The sequence below is a fragment of the Eremothecium cymbalariae genome, chromosome 1, assembly GCF_000235365.1.
Source record: "Eremothecium cymbalariae DBVPG#7215 chromosome 1, complete sequence".
Classification (NCBI taxonomy): Eukaryota; Fungi; Ascomycota; class Saccharomycetes; order Saccharomycetales; family Saccharomycetaceae; genus Eremothecium; species Eremothecium cymbalariae.
This window is the reverse complement of record NC_016449.1, coordinates 908,263-932,330: the sequence shown is the minus strand read 5'-3', so window position 1 is coordinate 932,330 and position 24,068 is coordinate 908,263. Positions and strand designations below refer to the sequence as shown.

Here is a 24,068-nt window from a genome sequence, read left to right as displayed (position 1 = left end):
GATTTCTTGTACGCAGTGGAATAATTGTATCGGTCACAATGGGTAAATATAGATACTTAGTCTGCGTATCTTACTACATGTAGCTGTTGTAGTGAGAACGGAAATCTTATTATTAGAGGACAATTTTTTTATGTCTTGGAAAAAGCCCAGATATTCGATGCAGCAGTAAAAAGAGTCAGCACATCATAGACGTACATATTTATAAATAAATTATATTTACAGATGAACTCTTGACCTATCGAAAGACCAGAGTAGTTATATACAATATATACGTACATAGATGCATACATATATGTAAGATTCAAAGAGAGAAAAGATTAAACGACAAAGGACAGAAGATTCATTGGTTCATTTGTTTTCACCCTTAATACTTTTGAAGGCATTGGAAATGAATCGTTCAAGTTTACCAAGGGTACTGGGCTCATCAGGATTTTCAGGGGTAGAATTGGCAGACGATTTCTGGGCACAGAAAGAGGAGCCTAGATTTTCAGTACGTTTTGCGGTATTATCACCGGTAACATCAGCCAATGCTTCCCACAAATATTTTTCAGCTTTTGATTGAGGCTTTCTCAAGGATATTTTATACTGTACCTTCATATCACCGCGGGACGCCGTGAGACCTTTTGGAACACCTTTATTTGGAACAGATACTACTTGTTCATGTTGTGTACCCGGTGCAATTTTTAATCGTAACTGCTCACCATCCACAGTTGGGATGTTTACGACACCACCTAGAGCTGCAGTGGTTATGGGGATATCCTGTGTGTACCAAATGTCATAGTTGTTACGAATTTGGAAACGAGGGTCTCTTTCCACACGAATCTGGATCAATAGATCACCTCTACGGGTGCGAATTGTATGGGACATTTCAGGATCGACTTGAACATGAGGGAAGGAACCTTGTGAGGGGACCTTCACAACATCGCCATCTTGCAACCCGTGGGGTAAATCCACATCTATCTCCTTCTGTCTGTTAAATACTACACCTTCACCACGACAGGAGCTGCATTGGTCAGAACGGCGAATGCTAGATCCTTCACCATTACACTGGGTACAGGTCGATGCCATTTGAAAGCCCGCACGTACATGCATTTGCGTCCCAGTGCCATGGCAAATGGAACATGAAGAACGCTTCGCACCACTTTTCAGTCCCGATCCCGCGCATGTACCACATTGATCATATGCGGAATATTTCAACTTGATACCTTTCAAACCAAATACAGCGTCCTTAAACGATACATTGAATGGTACGTGGATAGAATCTCCTTTATATTCACGCACAAAATTTGCTCCATTCCTACCCCTAGCACCTGATGCCCCAGAGCCTGAACCACCTCGAAAAGCCGCACCAAACAGATCTTCAAAGTTAATACCACCAAAATCTCCGAAACCTTCAAACCCGCCAAAACCGGCAAATCCTCCTTGGAACCCACCAGCCCCGTTCCCAGGACCAGCTGCACCTCCCTGGCTAAACGCTGCCGCACCAAATTGATCGTACTGGCTCCGTTTACTCTCATCTGAGAGGATTTCGTATGCATTCTGCAAATCATGGAACTTCTTTTCCGCACCCTCATCCTTATTGATGTCTGGATGGTACTTTTTAGCCAGCTTATAGTACGCCTTCTTAATCTGCGAAGTACTAGCATCCCGTGAAACACCTAACGTTTCATATGGATCTCTAATCTCCTGGCATAATCTACGTCCACTATGAAAAGTCCTTCCAAAAACTCCATTGCAAAATCTTCCACTAGCTACATTAGAAAACCCTGCTGCCTGTCTCTTTAACAAAACTCTTCCTGATGACCTCCCTATTAATAATCTAAACATTATTGTCCCTATTAATCACCGTACCCAGCAGATACTGCAACCAGTCCAACCGTTTATGTATTCGATTGTCTCACTTTGAAGTATCTAAGTTTATTCCTCTCCACGCATACTTCTCTGCTTCCTCTGAGTTTCCATTTCATTCTATTGAAATAACTACAACAACGACGCAACGTAAAAGACGATATCAACTAATTGAAAGCATATATATATATTAATTAAGTTTAATATATGTCTCAGGGGCAAATAACCCGTCCGTAGTCTATCCCCTTGACCCTTCGGTGTCTTCTTGACCCGTTGGTATTTCTTGACCTGTCGGCTGTCCCTGATGTCTCTGTATATTCTTGTAGGACTTCTCTCTACTATGCAAGGGAGCACCAGCTGTTCATGACTAACATGTCAATTGACATAATGTACCTGACATGGCCTGTTAGACTTGAACACGAAGCACATGTAGGAGACATGCACTCAGTTACAATCGCATGTTGTGGTCTCATAATGGCATCCTCAGGGGCCCACATAAAGACAAGACACAAGACATAAGACAACACCGAAGGCTCGAGAGAACGATATGCAAAAACCGCATGGACCATACGAACCACCCCCCCATCTCCATAAGCCAAACAATTGTCTTCTGACGCTGGCTGAGCATGTATTTCGTCGCTTGATTACCGGTTCTCACGGTATGCCACTCTAACACATGAATCTATTGCGTTCCCCACGCAAGATAGGTGGTGTGGCGCCACACAGCCTACATATTCCATATTACCATCGATGCTCTATTTACGACCTTCACCACTGTACGAGCTGTTGACTGGCTCCGACTGACTTCACATTGACATGAGACACTGTCATGCCAACCAGCGTGCGACACAGGAGACCCGGCCAGATATCAACACACCCGTGAACCACATATTGTATTAAGGGGCTGGTTAATCACGTGATGGCACTCTGTAGCTAAGCAACACTCTTCATTTCCCTTCTGACGCCTAGACCGCAGTGTTATTGGCCCAAAACACTATCCCATTTGTCCTTCGTGAGGAATTTAGGGGGCTAATAGATTCGATAGTTTTTCTATGTATTTCTCTTTAGATAATCTTATCGTGCGGCAAGCCAGCCGATGTATATAAATATAGGATCAAAGTTAGTTCACGGTAGCGTAGTAAGTCCTGCCAAGGGGTTACAGTACAAGAAGGACATCGTCGTAGAAGGCAAGGGAAATTTTATTAACCTTTGTGTATTTTTGTTTGTTTGGTTGATTTGAGTTAGGCATCTTGTTTCTGGACTAAGGTGCTGTGGTTATAGAAAGGAAGGAAGTTCTGAAATAGTATATTTATTTTTAAAAAATGACAAGGACCAATAAGTGGACTGTTCATGAATCTAAGGCTGACTCGCGTTATTTTACCCATAATGGGTATTACGGCACGCCTCCCAATAATGTGAAGAAGGATGGGTCTGGCCGGGGGAATTGGGGTAAGCCTGGGGATGAGATTGCGGATTTGATTGATTCTGGTGAGATTGCTCCGGTTTTTAACAAGGCTAGGAGGGGGTCCAACTCGCAGGCCAGGGAGGCTCAGTTGGAGAAGGTTCAGAGATATGAGGTTTGAATGAAGTTTTTTGATTTGGTAATGTTTCCTCCAATGATGGTTTTATCTTGTTTGTTTATCTGCGTGTATATCTGTGTATACGTATAGACGTAATATAGCGTTCCGTGTTTATGAGTTATGTATACAGGTATGTATACCACAGGTATGTACTACGGGTTTTGCGGGTCCATGCCTTTCCTTATGTTCCTGGCGACGTAGTAATCTTTATTCTGAAGGATGCGGTCGACGATGGTTTGTTTGTTGAGGTAGTTGAAAGGCGTGTCGTCTAGGCGGGGGTCAGCCAGTTCCCAGTGTTCCATGTTGGATGTGTTAATCTTAAAGGTGTGACGAGGGTTGATAATGATAGCATCGACGTAGCGGCAGCTGAGGACGCCTAGAACACGTTCCTTGCTGCTCATGTATAACTGAGCAACATTGTTGTTGCTGGCGGCGGCGTCGTTGTCACTGGTATTGGTGATGCCTACGAGGAGCTTCTTGTTGCCAGAAAGCTTCTTCAGTTGCCTTAGTCTATCAATTTGGCCAATATGCAGCAAATCAAACGAGTGCTGGACATATACCACATTTGAAGGATCCCATTGGTAACCTCCTTCGACAACAACGTTGTCGATAGTGGAATCAAAGACCCAAGCCCAAGGACTGAAGCCATCCTCAGATGTTGCAAACAGTTTTAGTGCGGCAATGTCTTTAAGCGGAGATTCCTCCGGAGACGCAGTACCAGTAAGAATCCTATGGATGATATCCGTAGTGCTGACACCTGCAGTTCTATCGACTACCTTAAAACGACCCACATCCTTCATTTTTTGATAGCAGTCGTATCCATTGGAGTCAGTGGAAATGTCATCGCCGTGGACAACGTATAAACAGCCATGGCTGTCCAGAACCTCTGGCTGAGTGACGTAAGGGGCATTTTCCACAACGGTATGGATCCAACGGTTAGCCCTTATGTGCCCATAGCGTTCCTCCTGTGACATCACTGGTTTTGCATGCTTGTTAAACTCTATATCCCTGTCATTATGAACACCGCAAATCAGACATGAGGCGAGATCTGAAAGTGGGATTGTCCTTCTTGCCTGCAAGATAGCCCGTGCATGCCCATAGTGAGTGAAATCGAAACAGCCGTCAACCCACACTCTTCTTGCGTCTAACTTGCTCATTGTATGCTAACGGGTCTCTGTGATTAACCAGCGTGGGAGGCGTCCAGGATATGTGTATAGAAATATCTTTTTTACCATATATATATTTACAAGTGACATAATTAATACCGACTGCTGTCTTATAAAATACAGGAAAGATGTAATGCAAACTTCTATATGGAATTATTTACCTCCTTGAACTGTTATGCTTACTCTGATTCATCCTCAGCCATAGCTCTCTTAAAGGTAATCAGTCTCTTAATCTGTATGATCCAATCTTTGGTAACCTCGTCTTTCATAACGTTAGCCCTATTAACGTGCGACGACAACATGCTACTGCCAGAATGAATACCCACAGAGGTCACTCCAATGGGCCACGCAACCTTCCCCAAACTTAGGTCCATGTAACATTGTTCAGCCCTCGTGAATTCATCCTGTTGCAGATGGTACAGAATCGACGCTAAAGAGGTGAACAAGTTTTCCGACAGAGCACCCTTTCGTAGCTGCACAAGAAGAGGGCAGAGATTCCGTTTTACCTCCTGGAACTTATCTGGCATATATGGAGGATCACTGGTGCCTTCCCACTCCTTAAGTAAGATATGAATATAAAGATTGCATTTTAATTGTAACAGAGAGTCACCATCAGGGATATCCTTCGGAACAATAACAGTGGACAAGTTGGATTCCTGATTGATCACTTCTTGAATACGTTCAATACTCATCTACGTTCTCTATGCCGTGCTTGCACAAAGTTTGTTGCCGATACGGTTGTCGTTTTATGCACCTTTATAGTGTATATATATGGGATGGGGATGCCCCGTTCTAAACGAATTTTTGAAAAGCGAAATTTAGCCTGAATTCTTCTTCACGAAGCAACTGTGTGGTTTGACAGAATTTACAAGAGCTTCCTCCTGCCACTAACCCCCGTCCCCCCACACTCCCCCCCCCCCCTGGTCAGTCCTACTTCATTGATCAGTACAGGCCAGCCATATAGTCCGTGTAAGAGTAATGGCAGTGTTGAATAGGAAGGTGGATTCTGGTACCCAAGGCAGTTCACAAGGACAAAAGACTACAACGACTACTCTGGGTCATGATTCTGGTGACGAATATTTATCCCAAGGTGAAGAGGTGTTTGATGGTAACGACATAGAAAACAATGAAAGGAAAATTTACGAAGAGTCCTTAGACCTTGATTTGAAGGATAGTGATCGGCGTATTTGGTTAGTGCGTCTTCCAAAGTTCTTATCAGAGAAATGGAGGGATCCAAAGAACTTGAATGGTCAGGAGTTGGGAAGGATCAAAATCAACAAGAAAGATCAATCCATCCAGCTCATTCTTAATGATGACAAAGATAATGAGGAAATCCCGCATGAATACGACTTAGAGCTAACCAAGAAACAAGTCCAAAACCAATATATTTTCACTGAACAAAATTTAAAGAAGTACCAACAGAGAGAACAAGAGCTGGCAGCCGATCCAGAAAAACAGAAGCAAGCCTTCCTACGGAAGCAGGAAAGGGAAGAGGAACTTAAAAAGAGACAGCAGCAGATGAGAAGGAGATATAATAATAAAAAGAAGTTTCAGAACAGGGTTATGACAGATAGAGACGGAAGGGATAGATATATCCCTTATGTCAAGACTATCCCCAAAAAGACGTCTATCACAGGCACTGTCTGTCACGAATGCCAACTAATTCCCTCCATTGACGATCCAAATTATCACAAAATTGTCGAACAACGGAAGCAGATCGTTAGAAATGTCCATAAACCAACCGTCACCGTCCTCGACGAAACCCCCGGTGTCACTATGAGCAATGCCGGTCTATCTATGAGATCAGACACCTCAAAGTTCTTAAAAGTCGGTAAGGAAAGAAAGAACAACCAAAGAGCAATCCGGATGCCCAAAAAGGAACTTTTGGATTATCTATTTAAACTATTCGACGAGTATGATTACTGGTCTTTAAAAGGTTTAAAAGAACGTACTAGACAGCCTGAAGCCTACTTGAAGGAATCCCTCGATCAAGTGGCTCTATTGGTGAAGAAGGGCCCCTACGCCCTAAAATATACCTTAAAGACTGAATACAAGAAGTTAAAGGAAGCCGAAAGAGCTGCAAGGTTGGGCGAACTAGCGGGCATTGACGATCAAGCCGAGGGCTCTTCTAATGGAGGCATTGACAACCCACTGGGAACTGACCGTAACCAAGAAGACGAAAATGACGAACTGGAAGATGTGGAGATGGAAGATGTCCTATGACTGTCCAATTTACCATCAGTACATTCTATCCAAAATATATATAACCCATACATCCGCAAAATAAATTCTATTTTTGTAATTTTCTCGAGGAATTCTTTCAGGCACCGACGGGCGTGTAATGCAAGGTTGCAGTTTGACGCAGCGCTCGAGGGCCAGTTCACCGTTGCCAGACGCACGATGCAAACAGTACTTGAGCTATGACAAAGAGGAGGCATTGACTGAATAGATACAGCTAGTATTTGTTTCGTAGGATTGTTTTAACACTCAGTCTACAGATACCAGTGATAAAGAGAAAAATGGCTAAAGAAATTACTGACATCAAGGAGTTTTTGGACTTGACCAGAAGATCGGACGTTCAGAGAGCCACTATCAAGATCAACAAGAAGTTGAACAAAAATGGTAAGGCTTTTAGACAAACCAAGTTCAAGATTAGAGGTCAAAAAACCTTGTACACTTTGATTCTCAATGATGCTGGTAAGGCTAAGAAGTTGATTCAATCTTTGCCACCAACTTTGAAGGTTAACAAGTTGTAAGTGTCTGTCTTTACAGCTGTATAATTGATGCGGCTTGGTGACACTAAAGATTTTGGGATCCCTTTATATTTTGCTATTTTTGTGTTATTAGGCCAGAAAGAATATAAAAAAATGGATTATAATGCATTTTTAAGTTTGATTTAATTCATTTATGTTTTAATGCTTTTTTTGTTGTAATATTGTTTATTAGTATATCAGTATAAGGAGTGGGCTTCCAGATAGATTGGGACCAGGAGAACCAAGCAGTCAGTGATTAGGAATGGGTTGAATTTATTATGGTGAGATACATGTTGAAAAGCTATAAGATAAATGTGTTTATATATTTCTCGAAACTCGTTAGTGGGATATGACTACATTGGCTTTTTGCCAAACAAGAAATCTCTATACACTTTTCTTATCGGCTAGAGACTCTTTCTGATTAGATGGTGGTTGCGCATTCTTTGCGCTTTCACTCTCTTCTGCAGGAATACATTCAAGTTTAGTATTTTCAATTTCTTCCTCTGGCTTGTTTTTAGACCTGTCCTTTACTGGGCCCGAAATACTGTTCTTATTACTCGTAGTTCCATTTTCCTCTTCGGGTGATGGTATGATGTGAATGTCATCTACTTCACTGAAGGATACTTTTCTTTCACGCGAACCGAGAGGACTAGATTCGTCCTCCCCAAACCTTACGACCTTCCTTCCACCCGCAGCAACGTCTTCAAGAACCTCTGCATCGTCCTCTGAGATAAATGTAGACATTGGCTCATCGTCAGCATCGCCGATAGATCCAAGCTTAATTAGTTCGGCGGTTCTAATCCATCGTCTGCGTCTGGTATATTTAGAAAAGGAGTCTTCAGTGGATGGTTTCTTCCATGTATTATCATAATAGATAAAACCGTCGTCGGAGTTAGGCGTGGCTGTAGTCTTGAGTCTCGTGCTAGGCAAATGGATCGCGCCATCATTGGTCATGTCTAGTCTCCACGTTTTATCCACCCATCTCCAAATCATGCCTCCATTTTCTTCAGGGAGCTTGAATTGATCTGGTTGGGGTGCCTCATTCAAAAACTCGTCAGTCCACGCACTCCTTTCGTAGCTCAACATGTTAGAAGTCCAGCCAATAGCGAGCCACCGTCTTTGATTCTCATAAAGAACATATGTGAACCGGATTGGCTTATCCTCGTTAGCACCATTCTTGGTGCCAGAGAGCTTCTTAACCTTTTTGTGGACCGCTGCAAATATACCTCCTTTATTCTTGTTAACACCACCAAGATCCAAGCCAGTGACGTAGAAGGCGAGCAATCTCACCAACTTAAAACGCCATAACAACTTCCTAGTCACACAGGACCACGAAGAGTGATAAGTCAACAGATAAACCCCGGCAACCAGAACAAACTTCCTTGGAGGAATCATAAACATTGTAATAATCATGTATATTGGAGATAGAAACACCATAGTAAACAACAGCCTCTTTATATCGTTGCCATTCAAAACGCTGATTGGCGAAAGCATCAAATCAGACTTTGTAACAACCCTGGACATCATTTGTACAATATCGTCCAACGTTGGCCGATCTCGTATCGTTTCCTCAACGTACTTGTCCAGCAATGAATACCCCCATAAAATTCCAACAATCAGCAAATGACCAAAGAATTTAATCAAAGCCTCGAAATAGATAACACTGGTCATAAAGCAAATTACCAGCAAAACACTTTCCCATATATCATCAGTAGTCCACGTCAACATACTCAAAACCCTATCTGCGATGATCAGATAAGGATACAATTTCACTAATGATTTCGTCACCGTCGGAGGCGTAGAATTCAGCAAAGGCGACGAAACAACTAAACTACCTAATTCATCTTCTTTATCATCATCACCAGTACTATAATGACCATCTGCAGATGGTCTCCGCTGCTTCAAAGCACTACGAAGACTTTGAGTGCTCTTGCCTCCATAAGGCAACCCATGGGACTCATCTACAAACTGCGCCCTTGTCTCTTTTTTCGAATTGCTCATATCAAACTCCACTACTATGATTACTTCTAACTTCTTGAGCCACGATATTCCAATCTACACCTTTGAGGCCCTCTCTGAGTTTGAATTTAATTTGCTTTGTTCCTCAACGCTGGCTAGCCTTGAAGTAAGGGAGAAAAGTATGAACTTTTTTGCCTGAAACGAAAATTCCATAACGCACCACATCTCATTAACAGCGACAGACCAACTAAATCTATTAGAGAGGTCTAGAGATCTAAAGCAGTTCTTTTTATGTTTAAGAAGAGGGGTATCAAAGGAGGTAATCAGAAGAAGCTCAAGATAGTCAATAGTCTGCAAGAAGAGGATGAATCTGAAATTTGTACAGAGGTTTTGGTTAAGAAGAGGAAGGTAATTCCGTCCGAGAGCATTCCTGATGGGAAAGAAGATGACAAGGCTGCAGGTACGTGCAATACTGCAGGCAATTTGAATGGTTGGGATGATGGTGGTGATGCTAATGCCGTAAAGAAGGCGTCTCAGGATACCTTAACTGTGATGGGCCATGCTACGAGAGAGCAGGCGTTTGATAGAGAGATGGAGAGCGAGACGTCTGTGCAGAAGCTACGAGGATCGTATGTAAAGCCGGCGGTTGGTCGTAATATTCGGACGAATATTCTGATGGACTATCAGCCAGATGTGTGTAAAGATTTTAAGCAGACGGGGTATTGCGGTTATGGTGATAGTTGTAAATTCTTACATTCTAGAGATGACTTTAAGGCTGGTTGGAAATTAAACCAGGAATGGAAGGTTAAGGATAAGGAAGAGACAGAGTTGGAAAAAGAGGTTGAAGATATACCTTTCAAGTGTATCATTTGTGAGGAAAACTATAAATCCCCCGTTGTAACAAAATGTGGTCATTATTTTTGTTCCAAGTGTTTTATGAATCGGGTTAAAATCACTCCTAACTGTGCTATATGTAAAGAAGATACACAAGGCGTCGTCAAAATGGCTACTAAGCTACAAAAGCTTTTGGACAGCCAAAAAAAAGTATGAATAGACTAATGTATATTATATTACATCAGATTTCTGTTTTTTTAAAAAAAATCTTGAATGAGTTGAGATTCAAAATGCAGTGCAAAACTTTAGGGCAAATAATGGAAGGTCGCAGAGTCGTCAATATCACGTTGTAAATATTCTTTCTCAATTAAATTATTTGTACTCTTTTTGAAAAACTCTTTTGTGACCTTCATTTTGGAGGAGAGTAATTCGCTAACGATGTTATGAAGTTTGTCGTCAGTGAGTTTTCTCTCCGACTTCATGATCCTTATAATAGCAGCATTTACGGCTTGCAAACGGTTTTCATCAATCTCGTCAGCGATCGTCTTGGTAGCTGGAAAAGGAGTACTTCCAGAAGATGGAGTAGCCTCAGACTTTAAGATTGTTACAATTTTAACTTTTCTGGAAGGGACACTGAACTCGTAGTTAACTGAAAAAATGTCAGTCAATTTTATCGACTTGGTAAGCGGCAGTTTCTTTAATATTCTTGTTTTTGGTATTGTGGATAAAGATAGTAGTTGACGTACCAGTTCTGGCTCTGGTATATGTGTTAAATCACCAATTTCCTGCATTGTTAATGACGAATAATCCTGAAATAATAGAAATATTGTAGCAGCATACACTGACATGCTTAGATCATGGTAGGTCTTACTGAACTGGAAACCAATTTCAACAGAACCTAAATGATATGCCCACTTAAGCGTTCTCCCCGAATGGTTTTCTAAGTAGAAACTTTCGTATGCTATCTTCAGATCTTGCAACTCCAGTGGAAGAACGACATCCTGGGTCAATGTTTCCATAGGTTTAAAAGGCCAGAACGTTGGCGTCAGTACCTTAGCTTGAAAATCAATTCCCATTATTTCAGATCCCTTGAACTTCTTATCGTACCCATGAGAAACATTGATGTCCCTGAACATACCTTCCAATTTTGATGTGAAGTCAATTCCAACTGCAGTAGCCATTCTACTGATCATCCATTGTTCTAATTGCAGTGAAGACTTCTGTTGTAACAATCTTTTCGAAAACTGCTGCTTATAAAACAATTCAAACAGATCCTTGTCCCTGATCAATGCAAAAAAGCCAATGCAGTCCTGCAGAAACGTCTGCATTTCCTTATTGAGCGTTGTGTTGGTCCGCAAGACACCATCAATGGACGTAGAAATGTATTCGATAGACTTATTAGGCTTACTATTTATGACTTTGGCTAATGCATCACTCATGGATTTCTTGTAGGGACCATTCAGACAATTGGCTTTGTGTAATATATTTTCGTAAGTATCCTTGACTTCAATCAACCCTTTCACCCAAGAAAGTGAGAGTTGGGCCCTCTTTTTAACAGATTGGTTCTCTGGAATTGCAAACCCGTCATTCATAACACAATTTGATAAAGTATCCAGAAACTTTTGTTCATCTTGGGGTTCTTTACAAAAGCCGATAATTAACTGCAAGTTTTCCGTATCAGAATTCTTAATGCAATCATGAACGCTATCTCGGAGTACAAACTCGATATTATCGGAGATTAAAATCTTCTTCATCACTTCATTACATTTGACAGCTGATTGCCCATTTGTAATGCGCTTGTATACTGCTAGTTCATTATTCAAGGCCTCCTGTACCCTGTTGATATACAGCACCGCATCATCGGCGTACCGCTGACGCCATTGGGTATAATAGGAACCTACATCTTGTAATAAATGAGGCTCGAAGTATAACGTATAAAATGTCTCGTTCCCTTCGTTTAATATCTGCATCATATCCACAATGCTGATCAACGTAGAAATATCAACATCAACAAGTGACTTTCTAGCCCGATTTATCTCCATAATCATGGAACTCACGATTTTATCTGCAATTGGCTTCGCTACAATATCCCTGAACAAATCAAGTCCAAGGACATACACATTTGCTTGCCGACCCTTCCACGCTAGAGCCTTATCCATGTACATCATAGTATCGCTGATCATCTTCAAGCATAATTTCTGATGGTTCCATATTCCATTTAGTCGACGTAAAAACTCAATCGAAGATAGTTCCACGAACAGCCCTCTATCATGAATATCCTTCATTCTTCGAGTAAAAGCATCTTTCACATTTTCTAAAAGTTGCTCTCCATATTTGCGTATTACTAGGTCATAAACCAGTCTGTACAGCTCTTCAAAGGACAGTGTTGATTGCTTCCCGTCGTAAATTAAATCAATAGCAGTCTCCAAAATTGGCCAAGAAGACTCTAAATCAACATTATTAGATGAAAAAGAGTGTCTAGGTGCTCTTATTTTCACTCTTTTAGATACGTTCATCACGCGGCAGCTGTTCCTAGTCTTATTACGAGAAACAGTCGCTCTGATCACTTCAAAGTTGTACTTTCCTTTATACAATAAAGATCAATGATTGGCCCTGAACTACAGCGTTGGTAATGTCATGTAGAACAAACACAATCAAGTTAAAATCTAATATATAACTATACCAGCAACTATATGGACTATGGTTGATAGTCTAATATTTATACCTGGAGTTGAGCTCATTAACAAGCTGGATTGTTATCAAGTTACAATCACGTGATTGTAAGTCCTTGGAAATTTGAATGTTTTAAAAAGCTACAGTTTCGAGAATATCTCTCGTTTACGATATATAAATAAAAGAATTAAAAATAGAGAGCCAATATTAAGTGCTAATAGGATAAAATTTCGCAGATGTCATCTTCAGATATATTCGATGTGTTGAATATCCGTCCGAAGTCTTCATCTCCCAGTTTACAGGCTAGTCAAGGAAATGTTGCACCTACCAAGACCTCAAGGCCTCAAGTCACTGGTATGCAGAGAGAATTGTTTAACTTGTTAGGGGATAGCACTCCTCCTGTTGTTATTCAGCCAAGTAATAAGTTTAAGGGGAATTTGAATTCTCAGTTGAAGCCTTCTCCATGGACATATGCAGAATTTTATGCGACACCTTACGTAAAATTGCATCACTGGGTAAAGGGGTCTAAGGAGTTAGTGGGTGATCAGCCTCAAAAGAATACTTTCAGTAAGTATAATCAGAAATTGACCATTCCAGAGTTCAGTAAGGAAGATTATGAGGAGTTTATGAGTGGATCTCATGATAAGGCTAGTTCAAAGGAGTCCGGCGATGATACCATCCAGGTATGGGAGTATGATGAAGTAAAATACCTCTTTGATCTTTGTAAAAAGTATGATTTAAGGTGGTATATTATTTATGACAATTATTCGTATGATGAAAAGAGAACGTTGGAGGACTTAAAGGAAGCATTTTACAAGGTTTGCAAGGCCTATTTTCTCCTAAAAGATCGTGACAATCCACTGCTGCCGACTCTAAATTATCCTAAGGAACAAGAAATAGAAAGAAAAAAGTATCTTACTAGACTATTATCTAGGTCTGCAGCTGAGATTGCAGAAGAAGAAGCGCTTATAATGGAATCTAGGAAATTTGAAATGGCAGCCAAGAAAACTTTACAAGAGAGAGAAGCCTTGTTGCGGTTGCTCGACCATCCACAATCAGACAATGGCGTCAACCATTTTTTGAGCTCACAAGGTATAAACCAGTTGTATAATAATTTGCTTAATGATAAGCAAAGAAAGCGAAAGCCTGATCTAACACCACCTGAAAATCCATGGATGAAACAACAACAACAATTTGCCCAACAAAAGCAGCAATTACAGATGCAGCACCAACAAAACTGCCAGTCCCGAGATCAGAAGCGTGCAGACGTAAAACAGGAGGTTCAGTCAGTCTCGTCAACGCAACCTTCACCTTCTCCTAACAAGAGACCAAGTGATCCAACGCATCCTCCAAGAATGAACAAAAAACAGAAGCTAGAAATGCAAACTGCTATGAGAAGAAAGCAAGATAGTGAATATGCAAAACATCTTCTTAAGAATTTCACAGCAGAAGAGAGAAGGAACCTTGGTGTTACTTTGCATGGGGAAAAACTAGCCCCTGGAGTATACTTACGGTCTTCGAAAATCTCAACTTTTAAACCAGCTACCCAAAATAAACTGGTTTCTGTCCTACAAGAACTAGGACTCCCTATAAGGCCAACTATGCCATCTTCCTTAGTGATTCAACAACATGAAGAGCTACTAAAACGTATTGTAACATTATTAGATTTGAAAAGGCAGCTGGACAAGATGGAGGCAGAAAAGGCTATTGCTAAGTAACCCAGTTAGACCAGCTTACCTGCTCTGGATAGATAAATCATTATTATTATGTATTTTCATTATACATGAGTGTGATTAGTGAATTAATTTTCTAAAGGGCCTTTTTCGGACGAGTTTTGGAAATCGCTTATCAAAGCGTCGATTACTTCATTATGTCTAGAAATAAGGGCTTCTTTATCACCGTTAAATGATATCTCAACTGGTAATTTTAAAGTTAACGTTGACAAAAGATTATCAAAAATGCCCTTAACCCCTGCTTTCAAATATTGATTTGCACCATCATTGATAACATGTGGATAGTCTATGCATTCTAGTGAACTTTTCATGCTAGCGGAATATTGTTGAGAGCGTATTATATCTGAGGATTCAGCAAATCCATAGGACAATTCAACAACTAAGCATTGTAATTTAACTATTTCAATTTCTAGAAGTAGCCGGGAGACAGATTTTGTGTTTTGGTCGAAATTAATTGCAGGACCGTCACTAAAATGGAGATGTAGCCTAATTAATTCATAATATTCGTTTGATGTAACCAGTGCACAATTCTCTTCCAAGTAGTCATTAAGTATACGAAGTAGTACATATGTTGAATTCATATGCAAAACGCTTACTCCGAGTTCAAATGGATGTGAACTTATCATATCTACAAATGCTTTTAACGCATTATCAAAAACCGATAAACTTAGTGACGACTTCAACCTTACAATAAGGTTTGTTAAGTCCTTTCCGTGTGCGAACATTTGCATTAGTTCCTTTTCGATGAATATGCATCTTGCGTCATCAGTTCCTAAGGATATCAGATAATCCCTATATGAACTCTTTTTGGCTTCTTCATCAGATATTCCAAATTCATCCTTCATATAATTGAATTCATGCGTATCTTTAATTTGATCAACAAAGTTATTATTCAAAAAATTCACAGTATTATAGAAAAAATCTCTCTTAGAAGCATCATTAAGGTAAGCATCTCTTACCTTAGAAACAAATTTTACTATTAAATCATCATATGATGCTTTGTGTAGAGCTCTAATGGTTTTTTTAACCATTTGAAGTTGAGACAAAGTCGGATTACCATTGAAATCTATCTGGAAACGAGGATCTCTCCGATTCAACGCCACTAAATATAATTTAAATGCTTGATCAGTCCTCTTAAGTAAAAAATCGAGAACCTTTGAATACAGCATGTCTTTTGCTTGATTAAAAAATGAACTGTCGCTATATTCGCAGATCTTCGTGTAATAATGTAACATTATGGTGTCATCTCCATTTATCAAGTTGTAGTTCACAACAGACCACCAAGTAATAACATTGGTTTCTGTTAAGTATTTAATAACACAGCAATAATGATTTAAAATGTCGAAATTTTTATTTGCTGGTGTTGCTAGTACTCGAAACAAGTGGTGCTGAACCCATTCAGGACCTAATATATTTAAGTTGGGGAGATATAATTGTAACATGTTTTCAACCAAAGTATATTCAAACTCGCCGGATAATACGTTGTGTAAGGTTGGTGCCATATTCTTTAAGATCAAAACCGATGTGGTTTTGAATTTAGAAAAAAGATTTCTTAGCCTACCAAGAAAACTTTCCCAAAGCTTCATTATCTTTGCATCACTCTTTTTTCTTACGTATTTCCAAAGTAAATTGACTGACTTTCCTCTTACCTCAATGCTATTTTTTAATGTTATTTCAATGATTGAATATTGTGCTTCTAGCAGTAACTCCATTTGGGGAATTTTGAGAGAACTTGGACTCCCATTTCTAAAGTACGGTTCAATTAACTCTTCAAACCTCTTCTCATAACTATGTTGGACTTTAGTGCCTAATATGAATAATAAATTTAACCTATTCACTAACAATGAAGTGGAATACAAAGCATGAAGTGTGCCTATTGGTGTTATCCTTTCTAATATGACAGGTGTTAACGTTGCTTTATTAATTAAACTCAAAAAAGAGTTAAATACTGTGCTTCTGTTGTGTAAATTACCACTGGGAAATATCGGATATGATTTGATATTTGATTCTTCCTCGAAGTCCATGAATTTTCTAGTTTTAAAATATTCGTAAAGCTGTAAAATCAACCGGTTATCAATTTTCCAACTTAGAGGTGTATCTGTACAGCTAGCGATAAACCTTAACCAAGAAGTAATACCATTGAAAGTTTGTTCTGGCTTGAAGATATCCCAATACGACGATTTAATTGGAAACATTGTCACGAGAATCTCACAAACATTTGGCGGGAACTTCTGCTTCTGTAGCCGTTCCCATAATGCAGGCAACTGAGAAATGTGACTAAGTATGATGGCCAAAATCTGGTAACTTTCTATTAGCAGTTCGAGACCATTAGTGTTCGTAAATATACTAAAACACCGTGATAACAGCTTAAAAAATGAAACAACGTGGTCCATAATCTTTTGTTCTATAGATATCTTGGTAAGTTCTGATACGTTATTGAATTTCGTGATCTCAAGTAGCATAAATTGGCAAACAGAAATTTGATAAAAATGAATTGGTTTTGCTCTATCTTTCAATTTATCGACTTTAGATCTAAAGTTGCGATGAAATTCATCGATTACGTCGTATATCTCAGGTTTGTTGATAAAACAAAGAACATCACACAGCTGTTTCGATATGGTAACTATTTCATCATTTACAGCCCCTATATCTACAATATGCTGGAATACTGCTTTGATTTCTTCCGCTGTATGAGTAGATAATCTGGAAACAACGTAGGTCTTTGTCGCTATATGGACTATGACTGAACCTGGAGGTTGAAAATCGCCACCCTGTAAGATCTTATTAAATACCTCTGAATCTAATAGATGACTGGAAGCTTTAAATGTAGGTTCTGCTGATATGTCGTTAGAACCCCTGTGCCATTTTTTAGACTGTCTGGGCAGTATATAATTATCACTTAAGCCTTCAATTACAGGCACGAATAGTTTTGGTTTCTTATATATTACTGCCAATGGATCTGGAGTAATGACCATTTGGCCTGATTTGTTCGGAGGTTTCTTTAAGTTTGTTTTAGACTCTGGTTCATCATCTACGCTACGCTTTTGTTCGGCGTTGCGTTGGGTTAAGTGCAGAGATCTTCCTGAAGAAGTGGCTAATGAATGGTTCGAAGAAATATTTCTCCTAGTGTTAATTGATCTCTTTGGAATTCTTCGATGAGCTAGGCGATTTTTATTAGATTTGGAGTTCATAATTTTATTTGAGGATTTTTTACCTTGAATCCTTGGTTTCCTCTTCCTAGTCGTATTCAACATCATGTCTATAATACCATCATTAAATTCTATTACTTCCTTTTCTGTTTCATAGTCAGAATCGTAAATTAAATCCATATACATATTTAAGTCACGTCCATTAGAACCCAAATCCTGCGCCGACTTAACAATCGCGGGGCGTTCATCTTGTCTCTGTTCAACGTCATTATCATTTGTAATAATATGGTTTACTTCTGTCTTAGTTTCATCATCTGAAAGTTCGTCATATTTATAAAGTTGAGAATACTTGTCATCAAAGTAATCCCGTAATTCATAAAATGTGCTACTCTTGTTTATTGCTTCATGGTCTTGATATAAATCAGGATCAGACGACTCCCTATCTGCCTGGTTGTCTGAAACAATGTCTTGTAACAATATTTCATCATGAACATTCGATGGTCTGCCTTTCTTTCTTTTGGCCAACCCCCTACGTGTAGTTCCGCTTGTTCGTTCTCTGCTGCGTTTCATCAACTGTCGCCGCTCATCGTTGTGCAACGACTTTTCCCATGCTGCCTTCGGTAGTATCCCTCGATACCCATGCTTAACATTAATAGTCTTCCCTCTAAAGACCATCATATCCTCTGAACTTTCCACATCACTATCTGCTTCTGTACTGCTAGTGCTACTCTCACTCCCCAGCTCAGAGCCCTGCGAAAGGAATCCGCTCCTTCCATATCTATACTGATACGGCCTTCTAGAAAACAAAATCGACTCATCTTGATCTTCATCATCTTCACCATTTTCACCAAACCCTACTGTCCCCTTGCCCACATCCTGGGTACTTTCCAGCAGCCATCTATCATCGACATTTCTATAATTTTTAGTCCTTGCCTCCGTTATGCTTTCGCGGCCTTCGCGAATTGGTGATATGTTAGGAAGATTTAGATTATCAGCCAATGACTCAAAATTCGAAATATCATACCCTTGAAGTAATTGACGATGTCTTAACCTGTCCAAACTATAGGGCATTCTCTGAATAGCTTTCCGTTTCCTTAAAGACCTTTGAGGCCCCAATGTCGGTACCATCTCTACAACCGCCTGTGATCGCCTAACATCGTCAGCTTCTATCTGTAAAGAATCCATACCAGGCACATCCGCCCACGGCCTCCACAAAACAACCTCGCCATCATCTGCGAGTGAATCTGGTATTGAATCCACATCCATTTCTCAACCAATCCACCTCCATTCACTACTTGATGGTAAAATCACGAAATGCTAGTTGGTTTAAGGATACGCGGTGAAGGAAAAGCTTTAAAACATAAAAAACTGACGTCTGTTAAAAACAGTCCGCAATTAGTTGCTAACATAAACATATAAACAGGATTGTTGATAATTCGAACAATAACAACAGATACTGTTCCAGGATCACAAAACATTAATGTCGGTTCCTGCTTCACAAAGAACCTCGCGTGCTTCCTCGACGTCTTCAACGGGAGCAAAGCCCATGTCCACTGTTGAGAGTAGTGTTACAAAGCTCCTAATTTCCACGAAAACACTTTTACAGAGATTGACGCAATGGTCTAAGAAGGCAGCTACTGAAAGTCAAGTATCAGATGCATATGTGCAACTTGGCAATGATTTTAAACTGGTTTCCAAGCACTTTGCTCATGCTGGTATAGAGGTGAATGATTTAGGCGATGTGCCGATGGAACTACGCCGTGTGTTGGAGGTTGCTCTTCGAGAACCTCCTTCTGAGGAAACACTAAACAGATACTTACCTCAGATTCGGGAAATAATTGTGAATCTATTGGAGAAGTTAAAGGCGAAACAGTATCGGTTGAAGCAGAGCAAAGGTGAGCGGAGGACGTCCGCTATGTCAAGCATGAATTCCACAAAGTCTTCACAACCATACTCACAGCAGGGCTACGATTCTTCGACGGTTAGTGTCTCTAGTAGGGATTCGAGTGTGCCTATAAATCGTCTGGAAGGTATGGAGATATACTCTACTTCTAATATGGCTCTTCCCAGCGTTCCGGATGGTGTAATCGCAAAGCCAACGTCGAATAGCCGGGTATCAACACCGAAACCATCTCCGCATAGTAACAGCGAATATGATCCTTTGTCTCAGTTGAAGAAAGGAGTTACACTACAGAGGCGTGCTTCTAAACGGTTTTCAGCGTATCATATGGCAAAATTGACTCACTTAAATAATGTCGAAGCGCCGACACCCTCTTTACCGACATCAACAGACTATAGCTTTCAGGGCACAACTACTGCACGCAATGTTTCTGTGAAAAGAGACGAAAGCATGGTATCAGAACATATAGAGGATGGGACTGACATAGGCACTACAAAATCAGAGACGCTTAATCGACAGTCTCGGTATATCGGAGATGGATCGACGATAACAGTGTTTCTAAAATTAAACAATAAAGTCAAGAAAGGCAAACTCACGCTACCAGTGACCTTTAACCAAATAAGATTATTATTTGTAGAGAAATTTACTTATTCGCCCGGGGGTGATGCATTTCCAGATATTTATATTCATGACCCAGGCTATGATGTTGCATACGAGTTAGAGGATTCCCAAATGCACTATATCAAGGATGGAACTTTGCTACAGCTGAATATAGAACCCAGCACGACACAGAGTGTAGATTTAGTTGAAAAATTCGAGAAGCTTAGAAAAGAAATCCTAGAATCCCAGCGAGTAGCTCTTTCTGAGTTCAAAAAGGTGGTCACTTCCAGTTATAATTCTGACGTTAAACCTAGATCTGTCTCTCCTAAAACTGGAGTACCACCTCCTTCCCAAATATCAACACAAGTCCGTGATATCAAGCATGAGTTATCTATTCTAAGCCAGGCGCACAACACGAGTAAAAAATCCTTAACGGATACAATTAATCATATATTGGAGAAAGTTAAAAAATTCCAATCTTTATCCTTTAACGCATCTACTTCATCGAACAGGGTTTATATGGAACAATCGCAAACTAAACTGTCTGAATTGTCTGATATTTTATTAGCAAAAGTCGATGATCTCCAAGATATTATTGAGGGATTAAGAAAAGATGTGGCAATAAGAGGGGCAAAGCCAACAAGGAAGAAATTGGATGCGGTCCAAAATGAGCTTAAACGAGCTACGGAAGACTTAGGAAAAATGGAAGCATATATTAATATTGAAAAGCCTAATTGGAAAATGATATGGGAGTCGGAGTTGGACAAAGTCTGTGAAGAGCAACAATTTTTAACCTTGCAGGAAGACTTGGTATTTGATTTACAAGAAGATTTAAATAAAGCAAATGAAACTTTTGACTTAGTTAGACTATGTTGTGAAGAACAGGAAAAGAATCCAAACCGATCAAGAACCAATCCAATTTTGCCATTAGTCAAACCAGGTACAATGAATGAGCTAAGAGATCGCCTCTTGTCAGAAGTTCAAAGTTTAAACCCAGATCACGAAAGCAGGGTACAGGCAATTCAGAGGGCAGAAAAGTTAAGGGAAAAAGAACTTCAGTATAAAGATGGTAATGCATTTGAATTGGAATTGGAAGATTTTGTAGGTAGTGGTGCATTTAAGAGGGCTGGGGGTATTGAAGAAGTAGAGAGGCTTAGAAAAGAGAGAGACGAACAGAACTTGCGCCAAAATTTTGGAGGTATATAATAATAAAGTGATTTCATTTATTAACCTTGGAGGCAGTTATTTTGTTCGCTTTCCAGGAATTCTACAACTTCGGCAAACTTGGATCTTTTAATTAGCATTATATCCTTGAAACATTTCAAAATAATTGTTCTTAGGGTCATGTATCTCGTATCTGAATCACTCATATTCTTACAGTTCTTGCACGCTGAAAATATGATTCCTTCGATAAATTCGGAGAAGGAAGCAACTGTAACTTTATGCTTAGCAAAATACGCAGAAAATGTTTCAGCCAAGTTAATACTTGCCTGCTCAGTATGACGAACTATTGCTTCCCAGGAATTGCAGGTTGGGCTCGTCACATCATATGGCATACGAAGTTCAAATAACCAACGTAATTTTTTATATAACTTTTTCGTTGAACCCATGTAAGATTGCATCATATTGTAAGTGTCTTTTGGTTTGCAGACATCTAATTTAAGGATATTGATAGCCATGGCACAATAGCTGAATATATGATTTTCTGCCTCTGTTGAACAAAAACTGAGGATCTTATCCTTATTAATTATAGCATTATACTCGTCAAACCCGTTAAGCGCCAAAGTTTTTATATTGTCGATGTATTCCTTACTAGTCGAGATTATTAAAAAGTCATCTGCTAGCCTCAGCAGCAGCGATGATGTACCAGGAGGATTACTAAATTCGCGGTAATATTCCAGTAGGTCATCATAAACAATGTCAACAAGACATGAAGAAAGATGAGCACCTTGAAACAATCCAACTGTTCTTAAAAAACAGTGGTCATCATATTTAAGGGCTGTTTGATTTATTTCCATCATCAAAGTATTGATAATGTCCGCTTTCGAAAAGTGAACTGTTTGTGCAGTGTCTATGAGAATACTCCTATCCTTAAGATTCAAGTCGCCATTTACAACATTTTTACGTTGCAAAGTTTGACTCCTAGTATCATAAACTAGCATTGTTCTAATGTAAAAATGTGTATCATCCCCCATTAGTTTTTCAACGATCTCAAATACCTTTCCTGTAGGAACTGAATCGTAGCAAGAAGCAATGTCAAACTTAAAATAATGTAATGGAGGCAACTGAGAATATTTATTAAGCAACGTTTCCTTAAATTGATTAAGAAACTTTCCAATCTGTAATGGAGAGTACATTTTTTGAAAATGGGTAGCCCTTCTAGCTCTCAGGTAATTAAGCACATTCTTTATTGGCTTCAAAACAGTACGTACATATTCTTCATATTCGAGCCTATCATCTTCCCCAAAGCCTCTATGTGGTACAGCAAGGACTCTAAAGTCATATTTCGATTTTTTTGGTATCAATCTCAAGTTCCTATGGTTATACCTTGAAAACTTAAATGTATCATGAAGTTCACAATCAGCGTTTTCCTTTAAGTACTGGCTGAAATACTTAGATAAGAATGGAGCAGATATCTCATTCCAAGTGTCTTGTCGAAAATAAATTACTGCAGTTTGTGATGAAATCTCAGTGGCATAAAAAATTCCGTGAATTAATTTTGGAATAAACTTCCTAAATAGCCAATCAAGGAATAGTTCAAATAGTCTTCGTCGCCTTTTAAATTCACAAACTGGTACACCTTTAGAAGTAAGACCTAGCCAGGAAACATCAGTGACTCGTAATCCCTTTATTAAATATTCAAATGGGATTTGGCAGTTTATTTTGAGTCTAAGAAGTTCAGATGTTCTTTTAAGAATCAATGATTTGTTTTTCCTAGATCCAAATAACTCCAACGGTATAATTTTATCAACGAACAGGGTAATTAGGCGAGTGACAGACTTCACAGTTGTCTGAAGGTCTAAATTGGAAGAGGCTTCAGAAACTGACTTTTTTGGACAAATAGAATTAATAATTCTCGCATAGCGAACTTTGCTTGCATTGCGCATCATTTTGGCTAGTAGCACCGTAACTTTTGGGACCCTATGTCGTTCGTCGTCAAATATTTGTTCAGACAATGCACCCACATCTTCTGGAAGCAATTTATCCCATTTAATAATCCCAATATTTCTATATAAAAATCCATTATTTCCAACATCATGTGGCTTCAGATCTTGAGCAGCAAACTTCTTTTGTTCGTTAAAATACCAAATTGGGGGTTTGTGAGGTTCATTCATTACATTTCCAGCAAGCTGTTTGAAGTATCTCCCGTTGTAATGGAATATTGAACAATTAACTAACATATGAACAAAGTTTTGAGTCCCAATCGCTTCGTGAAGAAGTTGCCAAGCACCCATTTTCAGTGCAGATATATTAGTATTAGTATATTGGCAATGTAACGTCGTATTGAGCTGAGAGTTCTTGGCAATTCTATAGCCGTAGGTTAAAACATTGTTGAACAACTTCTTGTTTATCATATACACAATACAATCATCTATCATCTTCCTGTGAGTAACACTAGTTTGTGGTAATGGTAGTTTCGTGGGATTTTGAACTATGAAGTGATACCTAGCTAAGTCCTGAAGACCGTTAAGCGATCTAAAGGACCATAGTTGCTTGAAGATTAACTCATCTGTAGGGTAAGGTAATTCTTTGCTAATATAATCCTCAAGACATATCATATGCTTTGGTTGTTCTCATTAATACTTGGGGAGGTCGTTTTCACTTTGGTTAATAAGTCTGCAAATTTTAATTGCGCGATGCTTAGAAGTCCTA

The 24,068-nt window shown here is 39.5% G+C and overlaps 13 protein-coding genes across 13 annotated transcripts; 6 read left to right on the top strand and 7 right to left on the bottom strand.

Annotated features, from left to right (window-relative positions):
- Positions 1-348: 348 nt before the first annotated feature.
- MDJ1 (Mdj1p) lies at positions 349-1,827 on the bottom strand (the record flags this gene model as incomplete). Its single annotated transcript, XM_003644445.1, has 1 exon — positions 349-1,827. The coding sequence occupies one exon, from the start codon at positions 1,825-1,827 to the stop codon at positions 349-351; it is 1,479 nt and encodes a 492-aa protein (XP_003644493.1).
- A 1,343-nt stretch (positions 1,828-3,170) lies between these two features.
- On the top strand, positions 3,171-3,431 carry STF2 (ATPase-stabilizing factor family protein; the record flags this gene model as incomplete). Its single annotated transcript, XM_003644444.1, has 1 exon — positions 3,171-3,431. One exon carries the CDS (start codon positions 3,171-3,173, stop codon positions 3,429-3,431), a length of 261 nt encoding a protein of 86 aa, XP_003644492.1.
- Positions 3,432-3,580: 149 nt separating this feature from the next.
- On the bottom strand, positions 3,581-4,585 carry ECT1 (ethanolamine-phosphate cytidylyltransferase; the record flags this gene model as incomplete). The annotated part of the gene is made up of 1 exon (XM_003644443.1): positions 3,581-4,585. The coding sequence occupies one exon, from the start codon at positions 4,583-4,585 to the stop codon at positions 3,581-3,583; it is 1,005 nt and encodes a 334-aa protein (XP_003644491.1).
- A 188-nt stretch (positions 4,586-4,773) lies between these two features.
- PRP18 (mRNA splicing protein PRP18) lies at positions 4,774-5,286 on the bottom strand (the record flags this gene model as incomplete). The annotated part of the gene is made up of 1 exon (XM_003644442.1): positions 4,774-5,286. The coding sequence occupies one exon, from the start codon at positions 5,284-5,286 to the stop codon at positions 4,774-4,776; it is 513 nt and encodes a 170-aa protein (XP_003644490.1).
- A 286-nt stretch (positions 5,287-5,572) lies between these two features.
- On the top strand, positions 5,573-6,817 carry TFG2 (transcription factor IIF subunit TFG2; the record flags this gene model as incomplete). Its single annotated transcript, XM_003644441.1, has 1 exon — positions 5,573-6,817. The coding sequence occupies one exon, from the start codon at positions 5,573-5,575 to the stop codon at positions 6,815-6,817; it is 1,245 nt and encodes a 414-aa protein (XP_003644489.1).
- Positions 6,818-7,113: 296 nt separating this feature from the next.
- Positions 7,114-7,350, top strand: RPL38 (60S ribosomal protein eL38; the record flags this gene model as incomplete). The annotated part of the gene is made up of 1 exon (XM_003644440.1): positions 7,114-7,350. The coding sequence occupies one exon, from the start codon at positions 7,114-7,116 to the stop codon at positions 7,348-7,350; it is 237 nt and encodes a 78-aa protein (XP_003644488.1).
- Positions 7,351-7,731: 381 nt separating this feature from the next.
- On the bottom strand, positions 7,732-9,348 carry Ecym_1444 (PEX28-32 family peroxisomal membrane protein; the record flags this gene model as incomplete). The annotated part of the gene is made up of 1 exon (XM_003644439.1): positions 7,732-9,348. The coding sequence occupies one exon, from the start codon at positions 9,346-9,348 to the stop codon at positions 7,732-7,734; it is 1,617 nt and encodes a 538-aa protein (XP_003644487.1).
- A 249-nt stretch (positions 9,349-9,597) lies between these two features.
- Positions 9,598-10,356, top strand: CWC24 (U2-type spliceosomal complex subunit CWC24; the record flags this gene model as incomplete). The annotated part of the gene is made up of 1 exon (XM_003644438.1): positions 9,598-10,356. The coding sequence occupies one exon, from the start codon at positions 9,598-9,600 to the stop codon at positions 10,354-10,356; it is 759 nt and encodes a 252-aa protein (XP_003644486.1).
- An 89-nt stretch (positions 10,357-10,445) lies between these two features.
- On the bottom strand, positions 10,446-12,656 carry CUL3 (cullin CUL3; the record flags this gene model as incomplete). The annotated part of the gene is made up of 1 exon (XM_003644437.1): positions 10,446-12,656. The coding sequence occupies one exon, from the start codon at positions 12,654-12,656 to the stop codon at positions 10,446-10,448; it is 2,211 nt and encodes a 736-aa protein (XP_003644485.1).
- A 393-nt stretch (positions 12,657-13,049) lies between these two features.
- SWC4 (Swc4p) lies at positions 13,050-14,531 on the top strand (the record flags this gene model as incomplete). The annotated part of the gene is made up of 1 exon (XM_003644436.1): positions 13,050-14,531. One exon carries the CDS (start codon positions 13,050-13,052, stop codon positions 14,529-14,531), a length of 1,482 nt encoding a protein of 493 aa, XP_003644484.1.
- Positions 14,532-14,614: 83 nt separating this feature from the next.
- On the bottom strand, positions 14,615-18,961 carry MMS22 (Mms22p; the record flags this gene model as incomplete). The annotated part of the gene is made up of 1 exon (XM_003644435.1): positions 14,615-18,961. One exon carries the CDS (start codon positions 18,959-18,961, stop codon positions 14,615-14,617), a length of 4,347 nt encoding a protein of 1,448 aa, XP_003644483.1.
- Positions 18,962-19,175: 214 nt separating this feature from the next.
- BUD6 (formin-mediated actin nucleation enhancer) lies at positions 19,176-21,401 on the top strand (the record flags this gene model as incomplete). Its single annotated transcript, XM_003644434.1, has 1 exon — positions 19,176-21,401. The coding sequence occupies one exon, from the start codon at positions 19,176-19,178 to the stop codon at positions 21,399-21,401; it is 2,226 nt and encodes a 741-aa protein (XP_003644482.1).
- A 20-nt stretch (positions 21,402-21,421) lies between these two features.
- Positions 21,422-23,974, bottom strand: EST2 (telomerase reverse transcriptase; the record flags this gene model as incomplete). The annotated part of the gene is made up of 1 exon (XM_003644433.1): positions 21,422-23,974. One exon carries the CDS (start codon positions 23,972-23,974, stop codon positions 21,422-21,424), a length of 2,553 nt encoding a protein of 850 aa, XP_003644481.1.
- Between the last annotated feature and the right edge of the window lie 94 nt (positions 23,975-24,068).